Source organism: Carcharhinus amblyrhynchos, chromosome 17 (genome assembly GCF_965287045.1).
Source record: "Carcharhinus amblyrhynchos chromosome 17, sCarAmb.v2.hapA, whole genome shotgun sequence".
In the NCBI taxonomy this organism is placed as follows: Eukaryota; Metazoa; Chordata; class Chondrichthyes; order Carcharhiniformes; family Carcharhinidae; genus Carcharhinus; species Carcharhinus amblyrhynchos.
The window spans coordinates 33010197-33034306 of record NC_137340.1 but is presented as its reverse complement, the minus strand read 5'-3'; the positions used below and the strand labels follow the sequence as shown (position 1 = coordinate 33034306).

The following is a 24110-nucleotide window of genomic DNA, read 5'->3' as shown; positions in this document are numbered from 1 at the left end:
GCAAAGTGGCATCAATCATGACATACATGTTGGAATTTTCAGAATGGCAAGTCCTGGAGGTCCATTAGCCTGAATGTCAGGGGGAAGCACATCCCCACTGACTCCAACAGGACCATTGCCATTTCCTGTTCAGTTGATTGGCAGTAGGCAAAACCTGGATAAAGTCCCACCTTTGGAGAGCTTTCAGCCAATCTGGCACAGCACTACAGTAGCTGGAAGAGGTACTGCAGCACCATTCCTGGGACTAAGCCCCCAGGACTGCTCTTCAGATGAGTACCAGGGATCTGAGGGTGACAGGGATGTTTATGTTTTAGTGCCTTATACTGTTTTGAAGCACTCAGAAACTGTGAGGTGGGGCAAGAAGCAGAGACAAACCAGTAAAGGCGGAGGAATTAAGAATAAAGCAAAAACTGGGAGAAGTCAGAATTTCAAATTCAATAGAGACCTTCAGAATTTGGGGAAGCTGATAGAGAAAAGCAAGCAGATGGAAGAAGTTCCTCCATAATAGCAGCACAGTGATTAACACTGCTGCCTCACAGTGCCAGAGACCTGGGATGAATTCAATTCCAGCCTTGAGTAACTGACTGTGTGGAGTTTGCGTTTTCTCCCCATGTCTGCGTGGATTCCCTTTGGATGCTCTGGTTTCCTCCCACATTCCAAAGGCCATGCTACATGGTCCCTTAATGTCAGGAGGATTAGCAGGGTTATGAGGATCAGGCCTGGATGGGATTGTTGTTTGTACAGGTTTGATGGGCCAAATGGTCTCCTTCTGCACTGTGAATATTTTTCCATTTTCAATTATCAGCCATTTGTCAAGCCAATGAAATGAATGGCATTTGCAGCTACTTCCATGGGTCTACCGTGCCCACAGACTTGGAGACTATATAGGTTCATTTTTAATAGGACTGATTCCTTGTGCTGAGCTCATACCAAGATTCCAATAGCATTCCAGCTATGATCTTAATTATTAACCACATATTCACTGCTAATACAAGTATATAACAACCAACAGACCAAAGAGCTGGAAATTGAAAAGACATTGGTTTTTGTTTTAACCTTAGTTATGAAATAGTTTCAAGGTAGATACAACTTTTCATGCAATAAATGTTTGCATAAGTTAGCTATCTATAAAATCAAACATGAAAAAGTTTACCTGTTCTTGCAGTTTCTGAAACATGAAGGGGTGCGGATGAGCCAACATGCTCTCACTGATACGAGATTGTCCCTCCACATTTACTTGCGTTGCAGCCTTGCTGCACAGAAAGGTTTTGTAGATCTGCTGTGCTTTGCCATGAAGCTTAATCATTACAATAAAGAGTATTCAAAGAATTAATACAAAAGTGTTAGCTCTAAATTAATTTGACACAAATGATCAATTAGAATGTCAGCTATAAATTCATACATTTAAAATACTGCAATTACAATATTGTACAATATATAACTTAATACTTCCATTGTTCCCATCTTACATAATTTGATCAAACATATTTTACTGAGTCTGTGTCATGAGTTTTCTTACCTCAAGAGGCAATCATAGCCATCAGTTATTTTAAGTATATTAAACTAATCCGATGGAAGGAAATTGTTCAATTATGAGGTTCAAGTTTATGAAAGGACAAGATGAATTTAATGGCATTTTCAATCATGCAAATAGGAATACCCAAATAAATGATTGGGAATATGAGTTAGTTGAAGGCATCAGAACAGTGTGTCAGGGAAGCCACAGGTGATAGTGCACATTTGACCTGATCTTAAAGTAAGTGACTCAGAAAACTCATTACGTGAAAATTGTATTACCTTTTGAAGACAATAACTATGGATTTATTGAGTTCAACATAATCGGAGATGAAGAAATTATTCTTTGCAATCAAGTATACAACTCAAAAGGGATAACGTCATGACTCAAGGCAGAAGTGCTGGCTCAAAAACATAAAGGTATAATGTTGAGCATGTTGAAGATGATAGAAATACAAAGTTGAAATAAGCAGGCCTAGACTAAATTGCAATCTTAAATTGCTTAATAAATTAATCAGCAACAAAATATAAAAGAAAAAAGAACTCTACAAATCCAATAAAGAGAAACACACAAGGAGAAATTGAAGGGGTTCGCTTAGACAAATAGCTTATGCAGAAACATACTCAAAGTTATTAGGGATGCAAGGAGGGATCTCAAGGAAATATAGACACAGATGCAAAGAATAACACCCAGAAATGATAATATGAATGAAACAATTAGAGATGTGATGAGAAGTTATAATATATAAACAGAGCTGAAACTGTTGATTAACACAAGGGAGTAAGGGAGATGGGGACATAGTGGTAATGTCATTGGATTTGTAATCCAGAGGCCCAGGCTAATGCTATGGGGACATGAATTCAAATCTCACCACGGCAGCTGGTGAAATTTAAAATTCAATTAATAAATCTGGAATTGAAAACTAGTCTCAGAAATGGTGACTTTGAAACTAACACCAATTGCCATAAAAATCCATCTGGTTCACTAATGTCCTTTAGGAAAGGAATCTGCTATCCACATCTGGTCTGGCCTACAGGTGACTTCAAATCCATAATAATCTGGTTGACTCTTAACTGCCCACTGAAATGGCCTAGCAAACCATTCACTCCAAGAGAAATCAGGAACGGGCAACAAGTACTGGCCTTTCCACTGACACACACAACCCACGTTAGAATAAATTTTAAAAAGCTAATACACTAAGTAATGATTTCTTGAACAATTTATTCGAATAGTCTAGCATTTACTTACATGAACAACATACTCTCAGCAAATTACAGTAATCTAAATAGAATTAGTAACAGATATAAATACAATCCTAGATATAAAGGACTCCAAATAAATGAATCGTTAGTAATAGGTGCTAACTAGTGCTAAGTGAGACAAGGAAGAAAATATCCTAGTTGAATGGTCCCAATTTTCCAATAAAGTCAAAGACTGAATCCCTGGGCAGGAGCACAGAAGACTGATGCTCCACTGCCGTAGTGACAGACTGCTGCATTGTCAGAGGTGCTGTCTTTCTGATGAAATGCTAAACCAACACCCCAACTACCTGTGCCGATGCATAGAAAAGATCTCATGGCACTATTTCAAAGGGGACCAGGGGAGTTTTACCTAGTGTCCTGGCCAGTATTTATCCCTCACTCAACATCACAAGCTCAGATTATCTAGATATTAAAACAGTGTTGTTTTAGGAGCCGCCATGTGCAAATTGGCTGCCACATTTCCAACACTAAAACAGTGGCTACACTTCAAAAGTAGTTAATTAGCTGCATATGGTCATAAAAGGTTCCCTATAAATGCTAGTTTTTTTTTAATCATTGCATCATATGACTGATTTATGACGCCAAACTAAAAAATCTTAGGCTTTTTAGTTATGAAAGGAGTCACCCTTAGAGGTTTGTGAGTGAATGGCATAGCAAATCATCATAGAATCCCCACAGTGCAGGAGGAGGCCATTCAGCCCATTGAGTCCACACCAACCTACCCAGTCCCATCCCCTATCCCATCCACACATCCACCATGGTTAATCTACCTAACCTACACACTAAGGGCAATTTACCGTGGACAATTCACCTTAACCTGCTCATCTTTGGAGTGTGGGAGGAAACTAGAGCACCCAGAGAAAACCCACACAACCCACATGGGGAGAATGTGCAAACTTCACACAGTTACCCAAAGCGGAATCGAACCCAGGTCTCTAGCACTGTGAGGCAGCAGTGCTAACCACTGTGCCGCCCACGCAAAAATGAACATTCAAAAATGTTAATTCGAACTAAATTGTGAGAAAAGGCCAAAGGGCTATGGGTTAAAAATAGTAAAATGCTAATTTAGAATTGATGTCATGAAATTCTTTAAATAAAGTTATCAACACATGATGTAGACTGCTGGACAATAGAGGGTAGGACAGTGTAGATGAACACTGATATTATTTAAGAAATTATTTCATACTCTGATTGGTAATTCTGGAAAGAACTAAAATAAGACCAATCAACCTCCTCCTCCATTCTTAACTTGTGATTCACGAAATAACACCAGCTTAGTCTTCTGTTAGTCTGCTTCAAGAAGTTTCATTTGATAATTATGCAGGCATTTTAGTGTTTGTATAGCATGAGATATCAATACAAAGGAATGCTATGCTTTCCTTTTGTCATTCACTGTCTACATCAAACTCTCTCATTGTTGTTTGCTTTCATATTCTGTCTTAATCCCCATCTTCAACCAACATGTCCTACAATGCTCGTGCAAATCTTTCTAGCTTTCATCTCAGTAACTCTATGGCATCTCTGACTGTGTCAATAAAGTGCCAAAGCACAAGCAGTTACGTGCTGTATGACCATCCTCAGGCATTTTAACATGGTTTCTGTGACTCTACTGGAATTTAAGATTTGGCAAGGCTTGGTCTTAATACAATAAGACATTTATTATGTGTTAGATCTTGCCTACTGGGAAGTTGACTTCACATTTCAGCCTTGATGGTTATAAATCTGAATTTTTGAATGCAAGAGTGTTGCATTTCAGCTTAGCTGTGTTCAAGGAGAAAATTTAAAATACAATAAATTCTAATATTTCAAAGTATATCATTAGCAAATGGGGAATAAATCTTGGGCTTTTGATCTACGAAAAGAGATATATGTGCTCAAGAATGAAATATGAACAAAATATGAAATTGATGAAAACTCTTCAGCTAAGATAAGAGGTATCTCAGCTCTCTATCACATTAATGTATCAATACAGTGTGCATTACTTGTGGAATTCTCAGAGAGAGTTCCTGATTCTACCTGGGCTAGTGGCAAGAGATACCAGATGAAGGTGAATTAGATTGTCACACAATGAGAAGTGAGTCAGACAAGCTGCTTTCATAGAAGCACAGCAAAGATCTCACTAGGTGAGGAGAATAGTTGGTGACAAACAAATAATAGAACGAGGAAATCTTGAACGGTGAAAAAATGTGTTTCCTGGATTAAACTAAGTCATTTGAATTATGCCTGAACAATGTGGAAATCAATAACAAGGAGTATTATCCTGAAAAAGACGATTGAGGGTTGGATTTTATGGCTCCCTATTGGCCATGCTTTTGGTGAGAGGGGCATGTAAAATATGACCTGCGGACAGCTCACTGCTCTGAGCTGTCCTCCAGACTACGATAATTGTGTAGGTACTGAAATAAGCAGTCAGCCAGTCATTTTTAAAAAAGATAGTTAACAGGCAATTGTTAACAAGCTAATTGGCTCAAACATCATGTTTCCCATACCATAAAACATTTGGCGTGGGCAGGCAGGTGGGAGTGTTTAGGCAATTTTTTTTAACACAACTGGTTGAAAGGCAATAAGGGAAGGGAGTACATCCTTTCAGGAAGTGCCCAATGCATATCAGGAGAAACCCTGTCACCCAAACCAACCCATCACAGCTGATCTCCTGAATCCACACCCTCATCTCCTTTGTTTTACTCCCTGGGTTGCCTAATTCTTTCTTGTCCTTAGCTCAAGATACACCTCCCTCTGGGCACTGTCACTCTTCCTCGTGGGCTTCCTTGCCATATCAGCAATGCCCACTACTGAGTCCTGGGACTGCTCGAGCTGTTAGCTTGATTGGGAGCTCTTGAGGGCGGGACTTTCTTCCACTCCAGCCTTCACCAGCTAAAGGCCCCTGACAACATGTTATTACTGTGTGGCCTGCACAGACTTTCCTTCCAAGGAGGCAGAAGAACACATTCCCCTCCCTCCCTGCTTCAGCCTATAAAATCTATCCCTGAGCTTTCTGAAACGTTTAAAGTAATGTAATAGTGATAATTTCTACATCCATGTAATTTGGACACGATTCAAACAATCCACTTATTCTGGAAATACAAAACCTTCAGGCCAATTAAATGTTATTCATGTAACTTGCTCTGTTACAAATTCTACTTGCATTAATATTCTTGAATTATATTGTTACAGCAATATCAGAATGCAGACATTATGTAGAATTACACCTTCAGAAAACAAACAACAAAAATAATCCACTAATCTGTTACTATAGCCAAGTGACAAGCATTTACCAGATGTTTGTCTTGAATATTCTTGAACTCCTCACATGCCAACCAGAACAAAACATTTTCCTCGCTAAATTCACGCCTTAGAAAATCCTATGAAGAAAACAAAAACAAATACTTACATTGCTCAGAGCTCATAAAAAACTCAACAAGGGTTAGCACTATCAGAGCATGTCCATTAAATCTCATAAGAGTGGAAAATTGGATACAACACTAGAATATCCTATTTACCGCAGTATTAATTGCCTGGTTGTGAAAGTCACTAATAGGAATAATAATCTTGAATCAAATTCTCCAATCCACAGACTTGTTGGTGAAACTCCACTCCAGGGATGCAGTCTTAGAAAATGTACTCAAAATGTGACAGAAACAAATACATCCAGAAATCCACAAAGTTCACAAAGTTTCCTGATACAGTTAACTATTTTTGATTCAAATTCACTTAATCTGATTTACCAGATAATTGGAATTTTTTCAGCATTAGATTCCTATTTTGTTAATTTATCTGCTACTGAGGACTTGTGCGCTAGGAAAAGCCTATTTTCTTTTACGTGATGTCTCTTTAAGACCAAAGTGGGCTGGGACATTCTCTGAAAGAGGGTTAATTGGTGTCCTGATTATGACATCATCAGATTCCAAGAAATGCCCATGTGACCTGAAGTTACCCTTGGAGAAACCCGTGCAACAGCAGTGAATTTTATATCAACCTCCGAATTGTACTGTGACAGCTCAATTTAGATATGTAAATGAAGTGTGTTCAGATGCTATGATATCCACTGTCATGAAAATGACATCAAGCATTTGTGAGGGTCGCATTTCTTACGTTTGATCATTTAATCCCTAACGATCTCCCACCATCATGGGAGGGTGAATTTGAGATCCAGGTATTCAAAACATGCTCCTTAATGTCCCTCTGTGATCGTTGTCCCACTGGCATACATCCTTAATCATAATTTAACTGGATCTGCAGAGATCAGGCATTTTCACATTTTGGGACTGTATACAGCCATCAAATGCCACTTAGTAGATATATATTTGAAGGTAAATCTTACACCCAATCAATATCTAAACAAAATGATTATAAGACAACTAGAGCAGCCTAGATCCAAAGTAGAACTAAAAATGCAAGTGAACTTAGTATTGTCAAAGCACTGTGGGTTTTGTTTATTTACTTGCTCCTACCTCAATATATTTGCCAAGCTAGAGCTGAAAAATAACCCTGAACATTCTTTTTTTCTTTTCTGCGAGGCATACATTTAGGAATTTATTTTTATGGACTAACTGCTTCATCAACAGGACATAAAAATAATTTTCAGTAAGGAGTGGTTCATTCTATAAAAATTCCATCCTGTCAGTTCACTCACCACAAGCTCTGGTGGTGTATGAAACCCATCTTGTTCATGCTACCATAATCATGGCTACTCATTCCCACTGAAAGGAAATCCCTTTAAGATAAGGAGAAGTTTAAGGAAATAAAATGAAGGCCTAGAAACTGAAGTTCCCTTGGGTCCAAAGATTCATTCATCTATAGCAATACCCCAATGAACCATATTCAACAGGAATTCATAACACTCTGAAGATGAACATTTTAGAATCTGAGAAACAAGTGCATTTTCTATCATCAGTTTACAAAATTATATCCTACAGCAATCCAACACTATTATAAAGTGCAGCCACAAAGGACTCTGTTTATAGCACAGCCTAAAAAAGGGAAAATAACACATCAGCAAATTCTAGTGATAACTTTGAAAATAAATACACCTGCGACTCTCAAAACAAGGTGTGACTAAAACTCTTCTGAACAAAGAAAATTTAGGGCTAAACTTTATGCCTTCATAAGGGGGCAAGCATGGAGATGGGAAGGCACCTAAATTCGCGCTGCAGCCAGTGTGCCAGTTTCCCATTCCCTAAGACATTTTTCTTGAGGCGGGGTGGTAGATGATAGATAGGACAACTTGTCTGTAACTAGCAGTTTGTCAATTTAACTAGTCAAAGGTTTGTTAAGACTTGTTGTTGGAGACCAAGGGAACAATTATGTGTCCGCATTAACTGTGAGAGCATAAGGTGACCTGGGCGCTAAATTCCGCAAGAATTGGGAAACAAAACTCCATTTTCTGATTTTCTCCATCTCTTGCCGGTAACATGATGTGGTTCCCACCAGGAAAGGACAGAAACCTAACTTCAATACATTTTAATCAATTTTATTATATTAGTGGGCTTTCCCACCATTTTGTCTTCCCACATTCAGAATCTCTCCCTCTCTGATGTGATGTCACATCAATGAGGTTTACAACTTTTTAAAGATGTGGAGCTTTCAAAGGGCATACAATAAGTATAGGCATTGGGTGGAGGGGGGCATGCCCTCTCCAGCAGTGCCTCCCTGGCAGGCCCTCTGGGGAACTCCATTGGGAACAGACAGTCCCATTATAAAATGTTGAGTGGAATAGATAGGGTGGATTCTCAGAGGCTATTTCCCCGGGTTGAAATGGTCGCTACGAGAGGACACAGATTGAAGGTGCGGGGAGGCAAGTACAGAAGTGATGTTAGGGGTAAGTTTTTCACTCAGAGGGTGGTGAGTGAATGGAATCGGCTGCCATCAGTGGTGGTGGAGGCGAACTCGCTGGGGTCTTTTAAAAGACTTCTGGATGAGTATATGGAATTTAATGGGATTGGGGGTTATAGATAGGTCTATAGACTGGTAGGTGTTGATGTGATCGGCGCAACTCGTGGGCCGAAGGGCCTGTTTGTGCTGTAGTGTTCTATGTTCTACGTTCTATTATGAATCTTCACTAACTGAAATAATTCTCAGAATTTCACTACAGCCACAAAAGAAACTTTAACAAATCAATTCAATAAACTTTAAGCAGACAAACCCTAAAATGTTTTACTCCTTCTGGATCTTCCAGGAGACTTTCCAGTGAAATGGCCCACTTTGAGATTCCTGTTGCATTCTGTTGGCTACAACCTGCACGCACATCATTATCATGTATTTCTGTAACAAAAAAAAATTGGCACAATACATTACAATTAATATTTCTATCACATAATCAAATCCATAGATTTCAAATTGGTCAAATTAACTGAGGTTACAGGTCAACTTAAAAGACATTTTTGCTTTTTTTTAAATAAAGTTTTCCTTCACAGTTCTTGGAAAATGGAAGTTCAACCCTCAGCGAATTCATGAATGAAATGTCACACTTATACAATCTGCTTTTCTATGGCAGGAATCTATCTAATATTCTCCCACATTTATATACATGCTTGTTATTTGCATCACTGCAGATAACCTTTTTTATACAAATCATATGGCAATAACAAAATTCAATACATGGTATTGAAAGTGTAATGTACTGGACAGAATGAATGAAATTCAGTCACATTAGCTACCAGGTTAAACTGGCAGGCATCCAAAGCTAACACCACTACGCAACATTTAGACAGGTCTTGTTTACACCCACTCCAATTACAAATATAAAAGTCATCCAACCTGACAAATTATATTTAATCAGTTTTCAAGTCCTAATCAATCTGTGAAATCCAATATAACTATAGTTATAAAATGGCAAACAATGACAATTGCAAAGGCTATGGGCACTGACTACGTTCGGCAATATTACTGAAGACTTGTGCTCCAGAACATGCCATACCTTGAGCCAAGCTATTCCTGTATAGCTACAACACTGGCACGTACCCGACAATGTGTAAAATTGCCCAGGTTTGTCCTATACACAAAAAGCAGGATAAATCCATCCCCAGGCAATTACTGCCTTATCAGTTTGATCATCAGTAAAGTGACTGAAGGGGTCAACAACAGTGGTATAAAGCAGCACCTGCTTAACAAGAACCTTCTCACTGACGCTCAGTTTGGATTCTGCCAGGGTCACTCCACCCCGATTGCATTGGCTTAGCTCAAACATGAGCAAAAGAAATGAACTCCAGAGGTGAGGTGAGAGTGACTGTCCTTGATATCAAGGCAGCATTTGACCAATTGTGGCATCAAGGAGCCTGAGCAAAGCTGAAGTCAATGGGAATCACTGAGGAAATGCTCCACCAGTTGGAGCCATACCTAGGACAAAGAAGATGGTTGTGGTTGTTGGCAGTCATCACAGTTCCAGGACATCACTGTAATAATCTCTCCCTCAATGTCAACAAAATAAAGGAGATGGTCATCGACTTCAGGAAGCGTAGAGGAGAACATGTTCCTGTCTGCATCAATGGGGGCGAAGTAGAAGAGGTCGAAAGATTCACGTTTTTAGGTGCCCAGATCACCAACAAACTGTCCTGGTCCCCCATGGCAACACTACCATTAAGAAAGCCCACCAACGTCTCTACTTTCTCAGAAGACTAAGGAAATTCAGCATGTCAGCTACAACTCTCACCAACTTTTACAGATGCACCATAGAAAGCATTCTTTTTGGTCCAGCTCCATCTGGACTCAAAACGTTAGCTATTTTCTCTCCTTATAAATGCTGCCAGACCTGCTGACATTTTCCAGCATTTTCTCTTTTGGTTTCAGATTCCAGCATCCGCAGTAATTTGCTTTTATCTACCTTGCATTAAGTTGATTTTTCTCTACACCCTACTATGACTGTAACACTACATTCTGCACCATCTCCGTTCCTTCTCTATGAATGGTATGCTTTGTCTGTATAGCGTGCAAGAAACAATACTTTTCACTATATGCTAATACATGTGACAATAATAAATCAAATAAGAGAAAGTAGGAGTTCCTCAGGATAATGTAGTAGGCTGAACCATCTTCAGTTGTTTCATCAAAGACCTTCCTTCCATTGTAAGGTAAGAATTGGGATATTCACTGATGATTGCACAAAGTTCACCATTCACAACTCCTTAGATACTGAAGCAGTCCATACCCAAATGCAACAAGACTTTGACAATATCTAGGCTTTGGCTGACATGTGGCATGGAACAATCACACCACACAAGTGACAGGTGATGACCACCCACAACAAGACAGGATCTAATCTTCGCTCCTCGGCATTCCATGGCATTACCAAAACTGAACCCACTATCAACATCCTGGTGGTTACCATTAACCAGAAACTGAACTGGATTAGTCATATAAATACTGTGGCTGCAAGAGCAGGTCAGAGGCTGGGAATCCTTCAGCAAGTAACTCACCTTCTGATTCCCCAAAGTGTCTCCACTGTCCACAAGGCAGAAGTCAGGAGTTTGATGGCATACTCTCTGTATGCTTGGATGGGTGCAGCTCCAACAACACTCAAAACGTTCAACACCAAAGAGGGCAAAGCAACCCACTTGATTGGCATCCCATCCACAAACATTCACACCCTCCATCACTGATGCACAGTAGTGGCAATGTGCATTATCTACAAGAACTATTGCAGGAACTCACCATGGCTACACAGACAGCACCAGAACCCATAACCACTGCCATTTCAAAGGACAAGGACAGCAAATGAATGGGAAGGCCACCAACTGGAAGTTCCCCTCTAAGCCACACACCATCCTGACTTGGAAATATATTGCTGTTCCATCACTGCTGTCAGGTCAAAATCCTGGAACTGCCTCCTTAAAGCATTATGTAGACTGCAGTGGTTTAATAAGGTGGCTCATCTCCTTCACAAAGACAATTAGGGATGGGCAACGAATGTTGGCTTAGCCAGCGATGCCCGCATCCCATTAATGAATAAAAAAAATGTAATGGTAAGTAAAGGATTTTTATCGTTGTTTTAAAAGCCCTTAACTCATTGGGGGAGGGGTGATGGACCAGCCTTGGGAATTCTGTGCACTGTAGGCCAAGACCATTTTTGTGCTCTGAAAGCCCCTGCATGAAAAAGAATAAAAAGGTGCAAAAAAAGTCACGTGACCAGGAATGAGATACCATAATTGGAATGAGTCCCAGACAGGTGGCGAGTAGCAATCTGTAAGAAAGTCGCAGGCAGGAGGTAGAGAGAAGGAATAGAGAAAGAGGTTTCAGTTAAGTTAGGAAGAAAGAGGAGCAGAAAAAGATGCTCCACGCAAAAAAAAGCTATGGTTGACAGAGTGCTCAGGAGAAACCTTGGTATCAAAAAGGGTTCAGGAGAAGCCTTGAAGGTCTCAGAAGGCAGCAGGAGGTTGTGCTGCAGGTCACTGGTGCAAAGATACCCCTTTCGAGCAGTAGTATTCTGCTCAGCACAGCCAAAGAACTGATGTTCTACTTGCAAATTGTGCTTGAATGGAGTCTCACCAATTCAAGTAAACGGGATCTTGGGAGACAAAGTTGAAACTTGCAAGGTGAACCAACAACGTTTCCATCAAAGTTGGAGAAATATTTGGAGAGAATTCCAGGGTGAGATCTTCAAATGTGAATCCGTCATATTTGCATCTGCCATTGATTGTGCAGTGCGCTGTGTTTGACCATAGTTGCCTTTTAATTTGCATGTACTTCATATCAACCTTTCATGTTAGAATAAAAAATAGATACTGTGAATTGTTTTATCTTCCTGACTTAGAAACATAGAAAAACTACAGCACAAACAAGCCCTTTGGCCCACAAGTTGCGCCAATCATATCCCTACCTACTAGGTTTATCTATAACTCTCAATCCTATTAAGTCCCACATATTCATCTAGAATTCTCTTAAAAGACCCTATTGAATTTGCCTCCACCACCACCGACAGCAGCTGATTCCAGTCACCCACCACCCTCTGAGTGAAAAGCTTACCCCTGACATCTCCTCTGTAACTACTCCCCAGCACCTTAAACCCGTGTCCTCTCGTGGCAACCATTTCAGCTCTGGGAAAAAGCCTCTGAGAATCCACCCGATCCATACCTCTCAACATCTTATACATCTCTATCAGGTCACCTCTCATCTTTCGTCTCTCCAAGGAGAAAAGACCGAGCTCCCTCAACCTATCCTCATAAGGCATGCCACCCAATCCAGGCAATATCCTTGTAAATCTCCTCTGCACCCTTTCAATAGCTTCCACATCCCTCCTGTAATGAGGTGACAAGAACTGAGCACAGTACTTCAAGTGGGGTCTGACCAGGGTCTTATAAAGCTGCAGCATTATCTCCCGACTCCTAAATCCCTCAATTGATGAAGGCCTGTACATCATACGCCTTCTTAACCACATCCCCTACCTGCGAGGCCAATTTAAGAGTCCTACGGACCCAGATCTCAAGGTCCTTCTGATCCTCTACACTGCTACAAGTCCTACCCTTGATATTATACTCCTTCATCCCATTTGACCTGCCAAAATGGACCACTACACATTTATCGGGGTTGAACTCCATCTGCCACTCACTCCATCTGCCACCAACCCATCCCTCCACTTCCTCTTCCAGGTCATTTATGAAAATTACAAACAGATTGGGCCCACAACAGATCCCTGGGGCACACCACTGGTGATTGACCTCCATGCAGAAAAAGACCCATCTACAACCACTCTCTGCCTTCTGCAGGCAAGCCAATTCTGGATCCACAAGGCAACAGCCCCTTGGATCCCACACTCTCCCACTTTCTCAAGAAGTCTTGCATGGGGTACCTTATCGAACGCCTTGTTGAAGGGCATATAAACCACATCTACCGCTCTTCCTTCGTCAATGTGTTTAGTCACATTTTCAAAGAACTCAACCAGGCTTGTAAGACATGATCTGCCTTTGACAAAGCCACGCTGACTACTTTTGAGTATATTAAACTTCTCTAAATGTTCATAAATCCTGTCCCTCAGGATCTTCTCCATCGACTTACCAACCACTAAGATTAGACTCACCGGTCAGTAATTTCCTGGGCTATCCCTATTCCCTTTCTTGAATATAGGAACCACGTCCGCAATCCTCCAATCCTCCGGAACCTCTCCCGTCTCCATTGACGACGCAAAGATCATCACCAGAGGCTCTGCAATCTCTTCCCTCGCCTCCCACAGTAACCTGGGGTACATCTCATCCGGTCCTGGCGACTTATTTATCTTGATGCTATTCAAAATTTCCAACACATCCTCTTTCTTAATGTCCACATACCCAATCTTTTCGGTCTGCCGCAAGCCTGCAGTACAATTACCCAGATCTTTTTCCACCGTGAATACCGAGGTAAAGTATTCATTAAGCACCGCTGCTATTTCTATCGGTTCTGTACAAACTTTCTCACCTTCACATTTTATAGGTCCTATTCCTTCACATCTCATCCTTTCACTCTTCACATATTTGTAGAACGCCTTAGAATTCTCCTTTATCTTACCTGCCAAGGCCTTCTCATGACCCCTTCTGGCTCTCCTGATTTCCTTCTTAAGTTCCTTCCTACAAGCTGTATACTTCTCTAGATACCTAACATCGCCTTCATTACAACTTTCGTGCACCACGGTTCCCGTAACCTACCAAAACCTCCCTGTCTCATCAGAACATTGTTGTGCAGAACTCCAGACAAACATTCCTTGAAAATCTTACACCTTACTTCGGTACTTTTCCCCGAGAATACCTCCTTCCAATTTACTCGTCTAATTTCCTGCCTGATGGCTTCATATTTTCCCTTACTCCAGATAACCACTTTCCTAGCTTGCGTAAAGTTTATTTTTGTTGGCTCAAAACCTATGGCTTTATTGTCTTAGTAAGTGTCTTGAATCTTAACCTTTGTTTACATTAAACAAAAATGTATTTGTTCTTAACTGGATCTAACCGAAATCTTAGTCCAGGATCATAGCACAATGAAGTTTAAGACATTCCCCTGCTATTCTGGGAACTATTGAAGCTTCATATGCTTTTCACCAATACTACATTGTCAACAGTTTCCCTTGTTCCAAAAACACATTTGTGACAAATCTCAAAAATTTCATTCAATCTGAACAAAATGAACATAAGAAAAAATACATATTTATGTGAAGGAGATATTTAACTTTACATTTAAACATCTCAAAGTCCTTCAAAGTCCCTATTGGATATTAAAGATAGAAGGATGGTAGGAGTTGAGGGCCTGAATGCGATCACAGTCACTAGAGAGGTAGTGCTTGATCGACTAGCGGGACTGATGGTGGACAAGTCCCCAGGACCGGATGGAATGCATCCCAGGGTTCTGAAGGAAATGGCAGAGGTGATAGTAGACACCTTAGTGATTATTTACCAAACGTCGCTGGATTCCAGGGAAGTGCCGGAAGATTGGAAAACGGCTAATGTTACGCTGCCGTTTAAAAAAGGTAGCAGGCAAAAGGCAGGGAATTATAGGCCAGTTAGTTTAACGTCTGTTATTGGAAAAATGCTTGAATCCATCATCAAAGAAGAAATAGCGAGGCACCTAGAAAAGAATGGTTTGATAGAGCAGACGCAGCACGGATTTGTTAAGGGGGAGTCGTGTTTGACGAATTTATTGGATTTCTATGAGGATGTGACTAGTGTGTTAACGTGGATAGAGGATTGGTTGTCTAATAGGAGGCAGAGAGTTGGTATCAATGGGTGCTATTCTGATTGGCGGTTGGTGACTAGTGGAGTGTCGCAGAGATCGGTGCTGGGGCCTCAGCTATTTATCATTTATATAGGTGATCTGGAGGAGGGGGCTGAGTGTAGGGTGACAAAATTTGCTGATGACACAAAGATGAGTGGAAAAGCAAATTGTGCGGAGAGTGTGGAAAGTCTGCAGAGGGATCTAGATAGGCTCAGCAAGTGGGCGAGGACCTGGCAGATGGAGTACAATGTTAGCAAGTGTGAGGTTATCCACTTTGGCAGAAATAATAGTAGGAGGGCTTACTATTTAAAGGGCGAAAAGCTGCAGCATGCTACGGTGCAGAGGGACCAGGGGGTCCTTGTGCATGAGTCGCAAAAACCCAGTCTGCAGGTGCAGCAGGTGTTCAAGGCGGCGAATGGGATGCTGGTCTTTATAGCGAGGGGATAGAATATAAAAGCAGGGAGGTCTTGCTGCAACTGTACAGGGCACTGGTGAGGCCGCAGCTGGAGTACTGTGTGCAGTTTTGGTCACCGCACTTGCGCAAGGATATTTTGGCCTTGGAGGGAGTGCAGAGGAGGTTCACTAGGCTGATACCGGAGATGAGGGGGTTAGACTATGAACAGAGACTAAATAGACTGGGTCTGTACTCGTTGGAGTTTAGAAGGATGAGGGGGGATCTTATAGAGACGTATAAGATAATGAAGGGGATGGATAGGGTAGAGGTAGAGAGATTTTTCCCGCTTAGAAAGGACAGCAGGACTAGAGGGCGCAGCCTCAAGATAAGGGGGGGTGCAGTTTAGAACGGAGTTGAGGAGGAACTTCTTCACTCAAAGGGTGGTGAATCTCTGGAATTCTCTGCTGTTGAAGTGGTGGAGGCTATCTTGCTAAATATATTTAAGACATGGGTAGACAGGTTTTTGACAGACAAGGGAATTAAGGGTTATGGGAAAAAAGCGGGGAAGTGGAACTGAGCCACTTCAGATCAGCCATGATGTTATTGAATGGCGGGGCAGGCTCGAAGGGCTAGACAGCCTACTCCTGCTCCTATTTCTTATGTTCTTATCTTCACATTAAATTAACTGATATAAAATGAAGCAACTGTTGTTAGAGGCAAAAGTAATAGCAAGAGCCATAACCAACAATGAAGTGAATGACTAAATTACCAGTTCCTAGTTACATTGGTGAAGAAAATAAGTTTAGTCAGAATATTGGGGAAACTGTTCAACCAGTGCCATAGAATTTTTGTTTGTTTTCATACAATTACTTGTTAATGTCTGATTCTTGAAAACGCTTGAGCCAACTCTCAGGGTTATACCACCAATCCAGTTCCCTATCCCAGTGGCAGAATTGTAAACTCTTAGAGGCGGATTTCCAATGAAATGCATCATGGTCATTGAGGGGATTAGTGGGGCAACTCAACCAGGCTAGCAGAAAGGCTGAGGTGACTGGTGGGTGAAGCAGCAGATGAAGCAGTCGGTCAGTAAGTGAGCTGAGGTGAGATGCAAGGGCTAAGGAGGCACCAGTGGTTATCAAAGGGAGCTCTACAACTCCTTTGAGTTGACATGGGAGTGTGGAATGTAATTGGATAGATATGGGGATTTGCAATGGCATGGAGGATCTGGGGGCATGGGATGGATGAGAGCACGAGGGCTGAAAATTCCCTTTTTAAAAAAAAACTGGGATCAAGTCTCTAAGAACTAAACTGGGCCTTCTAACGAGCCCACATCAAGACATACTTGCTCCTGTGTCCACACAGCATTTGCTCCTGGGTTTCATAACCCAACTTTATTCTGCACCACAAGCCCCATCACCCTCCTCCTGCCCTGCTCCCTTTACCCATGCATCCACACTCACAGCCCTGGAGTGGAAATCTAACTTCTGGCCAAAACCTGACTTCTTGCCAGTACAGCACAGGAACAGGCCAAAGGGCCTATTTCTGTGTTGTACTGTTCTTTGGGTGGATGCAAGAAATCATTTTGATTTGTACATGGCATTTGTTTTTTTGTACAGCAGATAAAATGTTGTATAGCAGATAAAGGTCATCAAAAGAGAGAAGTCTCCCAAATGCAATGCTTTATACAGCGAATGGAACTTTTGATTTAATTTTTGAAATTTTGTTTGCGCATATTAACATGAATTTTTAAAGACAAGGGAATCTATTAATTGTATATTAACTATGTTTTTGCAGGTTGTGGTTATTAAGTGGAGATTCACTTGAGCGCCTATAAAAAGAAATGGACTAAAACTGTGATGTTGGTTCGGAGGTGGATGCTTATAATGTGCAACTATAAATAAAAAAATATAAAAATTAGCTTTGATTCTACCCTTCACCCCCAACTGGCTTTCTGGAATACAACATAACTTCTAATTGCTGACAACTCTTATTCGCATCTCTACCACCTCCAGACCTGATTCCACTAATGTTTCCCATGTCAACCTCCTAATCTGATGACTCCAACTCATGTTAAACTTCACAGCCCACATCACACTGCATATCCCGAATTATACTGGCTTTCTGATCCCCTCAGGATCAAATTTAAATTCTTTGTCTTCATCTGCAAACCCCTTAGGAGACTTGCAAACTTCTTCAATCTACAAACTCTTCCAAGCCCATTGGTCCTTTTATCAGTCACCTTTTTTCTGCACAAGTACCTTAGTGGAAGAGATTTCAATATACACTCTGAAATTATCTTCCCAAACTTCTTTGGTATTCAGTTCTGTTTCTCATAACCAACCCATTCAGCCTAGCTTTTGCTCATTTCTTCAGTCTTCCCAGCAATAGCTTGAATGCCACTTCTTTCCTCCACGCAAGTATCTTGATATTTTTCTATGTTAAAAGCTTTATATAAAAATAAATTGTATTTCAGACTCGCATGTGAAGAATGATTACTTAAATGAGGTGCCATTCCTGAAAACATTTGAAGAAATGATGGTATCATCCAGGTCCTTAAAATTTTGATACCATAGAATCCCTGTAGTGCAGAAAGAGGACATTTGGCCCTTCAAGTCTGCACCAACTCTCCAAAAGAGCATCCCACCCTAGCCTTTCCCTCCACCTTATCCTTGTAATCCTGCACATTTACCATGGCTAATCTACCTAACCTATACATCTTTGGACAACAAGGGGCAATTTAGCATGGTCAATCCAACTGACCTGCACACCTTTGGACTGTGAGAGAGAAGCAGAGCACCCCGAGGAAATCCAAGCAGAAGGTCACCCAAGTTTGGAATCAAACCCAGATCCCTGGCACTGTAAGGCAGCAGCACTAACTACTGTGCTACTGTGCCACCCTAAATAGATACAAATATGATGTTTTCATAAACAGCCTATTTGATTTGGGCCATGTCTCACCCTTTCTTACCTTTCTTCACCCCCTGAACAGTCTTTTATTTGCCACACTGCTTTTCTGACATGCAAAACTTTCTTCAAATAAATATTGAAGAGACTGGCCCTATTGTCATCAGTCCCTGTCACAAACTCCATTTCTTAGCTACTGACTCCATCCTTCTCTCTGGTCTTTGCCTGATTCTCTCTGGTCTTTGGCGATTCAAGGGTTAAATTTCCTTTGGTTGCAATATGTTTTCTTTATCATGTATCAGAGTAATATCAGATATAGCATTTCAAACATTTATTCCGTCACATGTATGTAGGGTGGAATAGCTGGACTAAGGGAGACTATTCTCTGATTGTACTAGTAATGGAATTGGTCATAAAATACTTCTAAACTAATTAATAGAGAGAGCCATGACAACTTACATTCATATAGTGTCTTTACTGTAGTAAAATGTACTAGAGCAACATACAGGACCAACAGCCAAGAAAATCTGACATTGGGCTACATAAAGGGATATTAGGGGAACAGGTGGGCAAAACCTTGACCAAAGAGGAAGGTTTAGGGACAGTCTGAAAGGAGGAGAGGTAACAAAGTGAAAATATTTAAAAGGAATTCCAGAGCTCTACCATGGCAGCCAATTGTGGGGCAAGGAAATCTGGGGTTTCTTCAACCCTACAAGCCTTTCAAAATACTGTTTTGAAAGGCTTGTAGGGGTGAAGGAAGTTAGAGATTGAAGTCAAAGAAGTGTGGCTGATCCCTATTTTAGGAAATCATGAACTCTGAACGAACTGCTTGTAGTGAAACTTCTGACTTTGTAGTCAGTTATTAAAAGGTGCAGCAATACAATGGTGTTATTATTCATTTTTGTCATTATGTAACCATAACTTAATCATAGAGTTTACAGATTTCATAAATTCATCACCTCCTAAGTAGCCATAAATGGTACAAGTTCCTAATCATTATCTGATTACCCTTACTGATAATTATGCCTGAACACTAGTGAGGACAGAATTGGGTTCTAATTTGATACCAACACAATCACTTGGATAAGATAAGAATATTAACAATTGCTTTAAAACAGGAGAATCCAAAAGATAAAGAACATTATAAAGGGTCATACATGCTACTTTCCACTAGTTTTGCAAAGGTGGGGTCCATATTTAGAATGGAAAATGATGTTCATTAGAAGCTTGCATTTATCAGTCCTTACTGAAATCATCAAGACATTAGGCAAAGAAATGAGGCTCCTGCACAGTTACATTTGCAGTTATCTACATGTCCCAGCTAAGGGGTGTGAAAATGAAAGACCTCAGGATAAACAGAGAGATAAACTGTAAAGATGATTAAAAATAACTGACTGTGTAACAAAGTTGACAGGAGGAATTGCTTTTGGTACCACCTAAATTACAGAAGTCAAATGTTTTCCAATACCAGAAATGTAAATTGCAAATATGTCAAAAGTGCCAAACTAAATTTGCACTTACGTCACTGCTTTCGGTTGGCATTTTTCCCCCAAGTAGCTCACATCCATGCACACATACTATAGTATCCTATCTGCTTTACAACAGAACTTATCAATTGAGTTGTCTCAAAACCACCATGCCCATTTTGCTATAGAATTGTCACTGTACTCACTAAAACTTTACTGGCCAACTTGGCAACAGTCTCAATTTTACTCCAAAAATAAATAAATGTAGTTATGGGTTTATATAAAGTAAATGAAACATAGCCAATTTGAGAAGTGATCTGTTGAAAATTACTGCCTGGTGAACTGCAAAACATGAGATAAAATGGCCACTTTTGTCTGCTAGCAGAATTTTGAGCTTAAGTAAAAGTTCTGCCATGAATCATCAACCTAGTGCCACAATATTGCGAAACTTTACTAAATCTTTCATCAATTGCCCTAATTGATGACTCAGTATTGTTTTAAAATCTGAGACAAAGAAGGCAAACTATTTGCTCCAACACTGAAATACCTTGATTTCAATAACCAGCAACACAATGGAATGCCATTTTCATTTTATGTTATGAAGTTGCTTATTTGAAAAGTTGTACAATTGAAAAGCACTTTCTTCAAGGAATCCCAAATACTTCAGGCAAGCTGATTCAGTCATGAATACACTAGGATATTTCATGTATCTAATCTGTATTACAGAATTTGTCAAAACATAAAAGTTATTTTTGACATTGAGAAATGAAATCGAGAGAAAGAATTGATTTTCTGTTCAATACTGGTTTAGAAAGACCTCGAACTAAACAGGAAATCAAAACAAAATTAGGAGAGCAAAGACAGACTATTAAATAAATTTAGCAAGGTACATACAAGAAAATCAAGTATTCTACAGATAAATCATTATTATAACAATACGGACAGGACGACTGAAAACTACACAAGATAAACTCAAGCAACAACTGAAATGGCAAAAATATTGGATAGTTACTTTGCTCAGTATTTAACAGGGAGACTAAGAAGATAGGTATGAAATTATAGAACAAAATGATATAAAGACGGATATAGAAGATTGGAAACAAAAAAGCTAATTTTGAGAATGTAAACTGGAAATAAACTTTGCCTATCAGACAGCAGAAAGGACAAATAAGGTTGTGGTTCAAACTACCATGACAAATGGAGATATCTAGCAAAAGATAGCTTGCAAAAGATAGCTTAGCTGGGAGGGGGGGCAGTTTAGATCAGAGTTGAGGAGGAACTTCTTCACTCAAAGGGTGGTGAATCTCTGGAATTCTCTGCCCGTTGAAGTGGTGGAGGCTACCTCACTGAATATATTTAAGTCACGGGTAGATAGGTTTCTGACTGATAAGGGAATTAAGGGTTATGGGGAGAAAGCGGGAAAGTGGAACTGATCCACTTCAGATCAGCCATGATCTTATTGAATGGCGGGGCAGGCTTGAAGGGCTAGATGGCCTACTCCTGCTCCTATTTCTTATGTTCTTATCTGAAGATAAAAGAAAAGGAAAGTAAACGTCAAACCAAGGAGAGGAATAAAGAGTAACATAAATGGTCAAAAAATTAATAGTTTTATTCATAAATATGAAATGATTGTTAAAAATGTCAAGTCTACCTCGTAGAGTTGAAGCCCAATCAGGGGAAACTTTGCTGGTTCCAATAATAAAAATGATGAGAGATTCATAAGAACAGATAAGAGGAACATCTAATGAGGGGTCATGAACATCAGATGAGGGGAACATCTAAACAATAGCTAATATAACATAATAAGGTTTAAGATAATGATTAAGAAAGATGCAAGTAACACAAAGACCAAAGTAATAGCAAAAAATCTGACATTGAGAGTATTCAAATTGAACTTAGAAAGCAGAACTGGAAAGAAATTTTAACAAGATAGAACAATGGGAAATATTTAAAATGGAAATATGTTTCTCCAAATAAACAAGAGTAGCAAATGGTGAAACAACATTGACATAAAGAATAAAATGAAATGTAAAGGCATAAAGTAATCACATGGTGCAAAAGGAGAACATTAAGATTTTGAGACTAATTTTGGGGTTCTATATTAGCTTGAAGTAACATTTTAGAACTGTCTCTTAGTCACCTTTTTAAATAGTTCAGTTTGTGTGATGACTCAGGAAGCCCAATCGGAAATGAACATGGTTTATTATAGAATGCAAAGTAAAACCACTACCGTGGTATATACACAAAAGTCCCTGCCTGAGACTACAGCCCCTACGCCACCCCACCCCGCTCCACCCTGAGTCTGAGGGTTCTCCATCACTCCCATGACAATTGGACCTTCTCTATTTCTTTGCCTGTGGCTTCATCTCCATCATTTGTAAGGTCTTGTCAGGAAGAGGATGTAATGGATAGGTGAATCCTTCTTCAAAGCGTCAAAGAATCAGTACAGGAGGATCATCCTCAGTGGCGGCCTCTGACTGCATGTCCGCCACCTTTGTCTCCATGTCTTCATCATCCAGATAACTGGTTCTTGAGCTCCATGCGTACCACAGGCTGGTGTGAAGGATGCTGACAATGGCACATCCATAGAAAAAGTTGCCTCTTCAGAGGTGATCTACATTTCTCTTCCAGGTCTTCATCCTGGTTTTTACTTTCAAGACACTTTTTTTCTGTTTTCTCAAGAATAACTTGCAGAATCCACGGGGAGCAGTCAAAGTTCCTCAAGTGCTTTGTATCTCCCAGTTTGAAGTCTCTATCCGGTCTTTGACCATCATGGTCTCTTCTCTGAGCTTCTCATTTTAACCCGACATTGCCAGCCAAATTTGAGAACCTCAGGCTAAGCCTAGTCCAAAGGCATCAGCCCATCAATAGCTCCACCAGGGTTATTGCAGTTGTCATTTGCGGCATAGTTCTGTAGTTAAAAAGAGAATGTATGAACTTTGTTTCTAGAGAGAACCTGTGGCTTGTTTCTTCATGTTACTTTTGAATGTCTCGACCACCAACTCAGCCAGGTCGTTTGAGGAGGGCGCCGGCAGATTGTCCTTACTCCGTTCATGCTCATGGAAGCCTAAGACTCCCCTTTTGTAAATAGGGTCCCATTGTCTGCCATAAGAACCTCTGATATACCATGCGTACTGAAAGATTGATGTGGGTATGCCGGCGTTGGACTGGCGTAAACACAGTAAAAAGTCTGACAATACCAGGTTTTAGTCCAACCAATTTATTTGATAATAGACTCACAAGCTTTCGGGGTTAGTCCCTTCGTCAGGTGAATGGAGAGTTCTGGCCTCAGACAGAGCATATAAAGCACAGACAGTTTAGAGATTACTGATTAGAATGCGAATCCTTACACCTAACCTGCTGTTCAAGACCTGAAGTGGCTGACAATGTGAGTGGAAGGAGCACTGATCACAGGTTAAAGAGATGTGTATTGTCTCCAGACAGTACAGTAAGTGAGGTTTTGCAAACCCAGGCAAGTCACGGGGGTTACAGATAGTGCGACATGAACCCAAGATCCCTGTTGAGACCGTCCTCATGTGTGCGGAACTTGGCTAGATACATCGATGACATTTTCTTCCTTTGGCCTCATGGTGAACAATCACTGAAACAACTATATGATGATATCAACAAATTCCACCCCACCATCAGACTCACCATGGACTATTCCCCAGAATCAGTTGCATTCTTGGACACACGCATCTCCATTAAGGACGGTCACCTCAGCACCTCACTGTACCGCAAGCCCACAGACAATCTCACAATGCTCCACTTCTCCAGTTTCCACCCTAAACATGTTAAAGAAGCCATTCCCTATGGACAAGCCCTCTGTATACACTGGATTTGCTCAGATGAGGAGGATCGTGACAGACACCTCCAGACTCTGAAAGATGCCCTCATAAGAA

The 24110-nt window shown here is 40.5% G+C and overlaps 1 protein-coding gene across 1 annotated transcript in view; it reads right to left on the bottom strand.

Annotated features, from left to right (window-relative positions):
* Nucleotides 1-24110, bottom strand: part of LOC145354429 (regulator of G-protein signaling 10-like) — a 57128-nt gene that overhangs the window by 6496 nt on the left and 26522 nt on the right. Inside the window, exons 3-5 of the mRNA XM_080205751.1 lie at nt 8921-9039; nt 6054-6140; nt 1154-1297 (exon numbers count right to left, since the gene is read on the bottom strand). Coding sequence (XP_080061877.1) covers nt 1154-1297; nt 6054-6140; nt 8921-9039 — 350 coding nt within the window. The remainder of the gene's footprint in view (nt 1-1153; nt 1298-6053; nt 6141-8920; nt 9040-24110) is intronic.